This window comes from Lactuca serriola, chromosome 9, assembly GCF_051521515.1.
Source record: "Lactuca serriola cultivar US96UC23 chromosome 9, Lser_US96UC23_V15, whole genome shotgun sequence".
Lineage (NCBI taxonomy): Eukaryota > Viridiplantae > Streptophyta > Magnoliopsida > Asterales > Asteraceae > Lactuca > Lactuca serriola.
The window spans coordinates 181,337,743-181,345,913 of NC_136416.1; the positions used below are offsets into that span (position 1 = coordinate 181,337,743).

The 8,171-nt window shown below is 37.5% G+C and overlaps 1 protein-coding gene across 1 annotated transcript; it reads left to right on the forward strand.

Annotated features, from left to right (window-relative positions):
* Positions 1–1,615: 1,615 nt before the first annotated feature.
* LOC145076349 (aquaporin SIP1-2-like) lies at positions 1,616–7,785 on the forward strand. Its single transcript, XM_079022256.1, has 6 exons — positions 1,616–1,751; positions 6,580–6,797; positions 6,995–7,267; positions 7,443–7,509; positions 7,557–7,593; positions 7,719–7,785. The coding sequence occupies exons 1-6, from the start codon at positions 1,616–1,618 to the stop codon at positions 7,783–7,785; spliced, it is 798 nt and encodes a 265-aa protein (XP_078878382.1).
* The last annotated feature ends 386 nt before the right edge of the window (positions 7,786–8,171 follow it).

An 8,171-nucleotide genomic window follows, 5' to 3' on the forward strand; every position in this document is an offset into this window, starting at 1 on the left:
CAACACCACTAATGGTTCATGAGTCGTCATCATCATCTCCTATTTCGGCTACAGGGTCTTTGCCAACAGTTGTTGGTCCTGATGACAACTCTTTTGTTACTCCTCTGCCAGGTATGCGTACACGAGGGCAAGCAAGTAAAGTTTTTCCAAAGAAGTTCCATGATGGCACCATACTGTATGATCCAAAGAAACGAGCTTTTTTGGCTGAACCTACTTCTTATAAGATCACTTTGACTGATCTCGCTTGGCGAACTACAATAGAGGATGAGTTTTATGCTCTTACAAAGAACAATACATGGTCTCTTGTTCCAAAACCTTCGGGTATCAATGTGGTTGGATGCAAGTAGGTATTTAAATTAAAACAACATCCAGATGGAACTGTTGACAAACATAAGGCTCGTCTTGTTGCCCGTGGTTTTACTCAACAACACGGAGTATATTATCATGATACGTTCAACCTCGTGGTCAAACCCGCTACAGTTCGCTTGGTCCTTTCTATTGCTGTCTCACAAGGGTGGTGCGTTCGTCAAGTGGATGTTAGTAATGCGTTTCTACATGGAATCCTGGATGAAGAAGTTTATATGCAACAACCCCTGGCTTTGAGGAATCACAACGACCTCACTTTGTTTGTAAATTACAAAAAGCAATATATGGTCTAAAGAAATCCCCACGTGCCTGGTTCTCTCGGTTGAGTGAAAAATTGATTCAGCTTGGTTTTCATTCATCCAAGGTTGATACATCTCTTTTCTTGTTTCATCAAGATGGCATCACTATCTACATGTTGGTTTATGTAGATGACATTGTAATTGTTGGATCATCTCAACACGCAGTTGATCAACTTCTTCGTGCCTTATCCACTTCTTTTCCAATCAAAGATCTGGGTTGGCTGAATTATTTTCTGGGGATTGAAGTACTTCACAATTTAGGGGGCATTGTATTAATGCAACATAAGTATGTGACAAATCTACTTAATCGTTTTAATATGATGAATTGTAAAGGTGTTTCAACCCCTATGTCAGTATCTGATAAGCTTGCTCTTGACAATGGAACTACACTAAATAGTAATGATACAGCCAAGTATAAAAGTATGGTGGGAGGTCTGCAATATCTTACATTGACGAGGCCAGATATCGCTTTTCCTGTCAATAAAGTATGTCAATATCTGGCTCAACCCACGACTGTACACATGGAAGCTGTGAAGCGAATTTTGCGATACATCAAAAATACTATATCAATTGGGCCTCATATATAGAGGTCCTCTTTTACACTGTTGAGTGTATTTACAGATGCTGATTGGGCAGGTTGTTTAGACTATCGAAGATCAACTGGAGGTTTTGCTATTTTCTTGGGTCCAAATTTGATTTCATGGAGCTCAAGAAAGCAACCTACTGTTTCTAGGTCTAACACAGAGGCAGAGTACAAGGCTTTAGCTAATGGTACGATAGAGGCAACATGGATACAATCGTTACTCAAGGAATTGCAGATTAATCAGCCATGACCTCCTGTGCTTTGGTGTGATGACTTGGGAGCTACATATCTAACTGCAAATCCAGTCTTTCATGCAAGAACCAAACATATCAAACTAGATTTCCATTTTGTTAGAGAGAAAGTGGCAATGGGTGCTTTAGATGTTCGATTCATTTCTTCTAATGACCAACTTGCAGACGGATTCACAAAGCCGACTACACGTGATATGTTAAATCATTTAAGATACAATCTTAAACTTGTTACGGTTAAGATTGAGGGGGAATGTAAAAGTGTATGATAAGTTTGTTCACAATTATTGATATAATCGTTTGTATAGATTAGATCCTAGAGTTTAGGAAATATTGTTAGTTCTTATCTGTAGCCTCATGTATCTATATATTTATCAATACAATCCCATTGGGGATATTCACGCCAAATACTTTGCTTATTATCAATCAACTCAGCATTTGATGAATTTGAGCAGTATAAGCCCATATTTATTGTACCACTGAGATATCGAAGAATGTGTTTGACTCCATTTTAGTGTCTTTTTGTTGGGCAAAAACAATATCTTGCTAATAAGGTTACAACAAAAAATATATCATGTCTATATTATTAGCAAGATACATTAGTGCACCAATGACACTAAGATATGATACTTTTGGACCAAGAAGTTTTTTATATTTTTCACAAGGCCGAAATTTTTGCTTTTTGGAATCTAGGTGCCTTACCACCATCGGGTTACTCAATGGATGTTAGTTACCCATTTAAAACCTCTTAAGCACCTTTTCTAGATAACTGGATTGATGAACAAAAACTTCATTTTTGGTTTGCTTAATTTGAAGACCCAAACAAATTTCGTTTTATGAAGATCTTTCATTTCAAAATTTCCTTTCAAATTGGAAGTGTCTTTTTCCAATTCTGTAGGAGTTCCAATTATGTTCAAGTCATCTACATAAATAACAATTATGAGAAATTATGATCCAAATCTTTTTATGAATACACATGGGATTATATGATCATTTTCGTAGCATTCTTTCCCCAAAAAATGTACTTAATCGATTGAACCGTATAAGACCAGATTGTTTCAATCCATACAAAGATTTATTTAATTTTACCAAATGTACTTCTTGAGAATTATAAGTCTTTGATTTTTAGAACCATAAAACCTCCTGGTATTTTCATATAAATGTCATTCTCAAGTGAACCATATAAATATGCGATAACTACATCTATTAGATACATATCCAGTTTTGCATGTGTTTCTAGACTTGTTAGGTAATGAAATGTAATTGCATCAACCATATGAGAGTATGTTTCTTCATAATTAATTTTGGGTCTTTTGGTAAAACCTTGTGCAACAGATCTTGCCTTATATCTCACAAATTCATTTTTGTCGTTTCTTTTACTCACAAATACTGAAACATCATTAAAACATGACCCAAAAATTTAATTTTTGACTTAAGTAAAAACATTATTCCAAAAAATTGTTCATAAAACCCAATAAAATAAGTATGTCGGCATCATAAAAACCAGAGTATGTCCCATAAACACAACCTATATGGTATGTGCGATGCAGTCAACCCGAGCTCTTCCACTTGGAACCAGAAGTACCTGAAACATAAAATAAAAACCTTAAGCACAAAGCTTAGTGAGTTCCCCAAGATACCACATACCATACATGTCATATAACAGGCCCCGCCCAATGAGATATGGGCCCCACCCACACTCGCATAACGAGCCCCGCCCAATGGTATATGGGCCCTTCCCATACTCGCATAACGGGCCCCGCCCAATAAACACACGTATACAAGCACATACAAGTATCATACATACAACAAGTATATTAACATAACAAATCAAGGGTCGGCTTTGGTGCCTTAGACCCGCTAAACCCAGTGAGAAAACTCACCTCGAATGCTGAGTCTCAATGAAATAAATCCCTAGTTGTTGTCCTGACGACTCCTCCAGCTAACTGTACACAATAACACCCAATTAACACTTGTTTTCCATTCTATGTTCAATAATCCATTCTTAGGGTAAAATGACCATTTTACCCCTAACCTAATATGATCCAAGACCAAGGCCAAAAACCACTTGTTCCTATATGGCCGATTTATGGCCTAATTTTCCAAATTGAGCCCAAACCCCAAATATAGGCCTTACCCCTAGGCCTAATAAACTTACTTAGTCCAAAGGCTCGATTTCAGATGGCTCATTAAGCCCCAAAACAACAATGTCCAAGGAAGTAGCCCAACCGAGGCCCAAAAGACGCAAAGCCCAATCACTGAGTACGCAGGGCGTACTCAACTGTACGCTAAGCATACACGTTGTATGGCTTGTACGATGCGCGTATGAGCTTGTACACCTAGCGCACTCACCCATTAAGATATTTCTCTATTAAGTTCTTAATTACTTAAGTCCAAGGGTCCCAGTCACATATCTGAGTCATATGCAACGTCTTAAATCATAAAGTCATTAACTTGGTGGCTTTGCATGCCCCAAATGAACCCAAACCCGAAATACAACACTCTACTTCAATTAAATGATCTCAAACTCATACATGGATGGTTTCAAGCTTCAAAGATTGCAACTTTATGACTCTAGCACCAAAAAGGCCCAATCCACTAAGCTCAATACGACCTCGACTAAGCCCACACACAAAAGGCCCAATCCACTAAGCCCAATACAAATGAACTGATTTAGAAAATTAAATAAATAATTAAGTAAATATTACCTTAGAACTATAGGGTGTTACAATTCTCCCCCACTTGGAGCAGACTTCGTCTTCGAAGTCCTTTGCCCCAAACAACTCTGGATAGTGCTCCCTCATCTCCTCCTCAGGTTCCCAAGTCCACTCTGATCCCTTGTGGTGCTGCCACTGCACCTTCATCAGCTCGACTACCTTGTTCTTCAAGGTCTTCGTCTTTCGATCCACATGCATATCCTCTAATTGTACCACTACAGAATCATCCACTAAACACTTCCACAACTGGGAGACGTGGAACGTACTATGAATCAGACTAAGCTCATCCAGAAGATCCAAGCGATAAGCAACCCGGCCCACCCGAGCCAAAACCTGAATAGACCTATATACTTGGGGCCCAACTTGCCCCGCTTCCTGAACAAGATGACACCTTTCCAAGGTGACACCTTCAGGAGAACCATATCTCTGTCGACATAACTATTTTACCGACTCTGAGTTGTCTGAAGCCTGCTTCGAACCTTCTAAATTAACTTATTGGTCTTGCGTACCATCTCAGTACTCCCCATAACTCGCTGACCGACCTCGCCCCAACAAATCGGGGTCTTGCATTTCCTCCAATAGAGCATCTCAGAAGGAGGTCGACCAATGCTAGTGTGATAACTGTTTTGATACGAAAATTCCACTAAGGGAAGATATGTATCCCAACTCCCACCGAAGTCCAACACACAAGCATGCAACATATGCTCAAGAGTCTGGATAGCACGCTCACCCTGACCATCGTTATGCGGATGAAATGTTGTACTAAAATGGAGACGAGTGCCTAACTCATCATGAAACCGCATCCAAAACCTGGAAGTAAAGCGAACATCCCTGTCTGAAACTACTTATATCGGCACGCCATGACGTGCCACTACCTCCCTAATATAAATCTTGGCCAACTTCTCTGCAGATATACTCTCCTGGATCGGAATGATATGCATGTTCTTGGTCAAACGATCCACGATGACCCAAATAGAGTCCACTCCGCGCGCAGTCCTAGGAAGATTGGTGATAAAATCTATAGTGATGTCTTCCCATTTCCATACGGAAATCCCCAATGGCTGCATCTTTCCATGAGGTCGTTGATGCTCGGCCTTGACTCTCCTTCAATTCAAGCACCGCTCCACGTACCATGCCATATCTCACTTTATGCAAGGCTACCAATAATCTGGATGAATATCCCTATACATCTTTGTCGCCCTGGGATGAATGGAGAACCTCGACTTGTGAGCCTCCTCCATCAGAACTTCACCACCCCAATACGGAACCCAGCCTCTCCGGTGCAGAGTCAACAATCCACAGCTATCATAAATCAAAGGAAGCCACCTGACGCACAATACACTTTCTCTTTCGGTGCTCTTCCTTCATAGCCTCAACTTATGCCTCATGAATTTGCTCCAACAATGGGGTAATCATGGTCATCCTCAAACATAGGTCTCTGATTGAAGTCTCGACCGCCTTGCGGCTAAGAGCATCGACCACCAAATTGGCCTTCCCTGGGTGGTAAAGGATCTCACAATCATAATCCTTCTCTACATCCAACCAGCAACACTGCCTCATATTTAGATTCGACTGTTCCATTAAATACCTCAGGCTCTTGTGATCCGTGTAGATGGTACATCGGACCCCATAGAGGTAATGAAATATCTTGTATGCCCAAGAGTCATTATATAATGATATTGCTAATAATATATAATCCTATAAGGTCACACCATATAGCAAGTTACCATCAATCGATTATTTATTAATATAATTTGATTATTAATAAATATATCAACACTGGTATTTATTTGGAAAATTATAATTTCATGGAAATAATATTTTACTAATTAGGAATTTATTATTTGTGGAGATAATATTTATTGGAGAAATAACAACTTATGAAATATATCATAAAGTATGATTATTTATAAGTTATATTTATATCTTAATAAACTAGTTTAATTTATATAAAAGATAGTTTTATATAAAATAAGATATATATATATATATATATATATATATATATATATATAGAGAGAGAGAGAGAGAGAGAGAGAGATAGGTTCAGGTGTTTAAACTAAGTATTGTGTTATTGTATAAAGAACAGTGGGCCTATCAAAATTAAATAAATATTTAAATAATTAAATAAATAAACAAGGGTATTTTAGTAATTTGATTAATAGCTTCCACAAATAGTCCTTGTAATCACGCTAGCATTCAGTTTTAACCTAATTTCTTTTCTTATATACACCTTCATCGATTACCGCCTCATTCAACTACCCGTGTTGGATGAATTCGAAGACCTCATTCAATTACCGGTGTTGGATAACTTCGAAGAGGCGGCATCGAAACTAGCAGTCTGTAGACACAACACAACATAGCAGGGTGCAGGCGGCAACAAACCTTCAGTCTTCTCTCTGTCTTCTCTTCTGTTCTTCTTTCGATGGGTGCCGGAGGGCTGGCTTCCATCGTGTTTGGATTGATTGTCGATGCCTTCGGTGGCGCTAGCTTCAATGCGATCGGTACAATTGCGTTTAGTATCACCGGTGCCGGTGGCGACGATGATACACTCATGTCCACCGCCGTCCGCTTTCCTGCTCAGGTAATTTAACCAAAAATTACTTTTCATAGTCATGATTTTTGACGAATTAAGGGTTTCCAATTCCCCAAATTGTTAGGTTGAAATTGCGAAAACAGATCGTTACATTCAACTATGAATAGTGCATAATTGGATCAGTATTTGTTGATTATTGGTGTTAAACATGTAAAAATAGTGTTTGGTTTATGTATTGTTGACAGGCGATTGGTGCAGCTGGTGGTGTGATGTCTCTTTTGGAGTTGATGCCATTAGAGTACAAACATCTGCTAGAAGGACCTACTCTAAAAGTAGATTTGCATACTGGAGCCATTGTTGAGGGATTTTTGACTTTCGTTATCACTTTTGTTGTTCTCTTGATCATCATCAAGGGCCCTAACAGCTTGCTCTTGAAGAATTGGATGATTTCCATGGCAACTATGGTGGTGATTCTTGTTGGTTCAAGCTACACAGGTCCTTCAATGAATCCTGCAAATGTAAGTATTACAAAACTCTTTCAGTTTATAGTTAATAGAGTTCCTTGATACCCATATATGATCTTTGGCAAGATTTATAATTCTTTTCACCACCTATATTTTGGATTGCAACATGAAAAAAAGAAGAATTCATACATAACTATGATTTGAAGCTGCCCGCAAAATATATTTACAGGTATGTAATCCTTTGGTATGCAGTAAACAACGAGGGAATGGAATTGAGCATTACAACGGAATGGAATGTGATTCTGGACATTTTTTTTATTGTTACTTTTTGTAAATAATGCAGTGATCATCAAGCTTCAGAATAGGGGAGATGCAACAAAGTGAACAACTCTCTTCCTTCACTTTTAAAAAAATTGAAAATTAATTTACATTTGTTATATTGTTTTATTAGTGTTGATTACCATTATTTTTAATGATCAAGTGTTGAATACTATTATTTTTGTAGGTACGAAATGAGAGATATCAAAGCAAAATATGGTACATATGAAGCTTACAATATTCTACTGGAATGAAATCTTGAATTCTGATTCTCCCAGAATAGAATTGTGAATATGAACATTGTATGGGATGATGATGAACAATGACCACCAATCTTCCAAAAAGAATGGATTATTCTACCAGAATAGTATACAATATAATGAAAAAAAATAAATGTAGTAGTATATTCTGGAAGAATAATTTATATATTGTGTTTTTTTGTTATTAATAAGTGTAACATTCTCATAGAATAGTATATAATTTTGATTTTTCTTTTTCTAAGAATGTAATGAAATTTTTTTAACTTGTATCCAAAATTTTGTTATTCTTCAAGAAGTTTATTAAATCAAAATATATATTATGTCAGAATGTGTATTCTTGTATGGTTTAATAATATTTATTATTTTTTAATATGTTGATA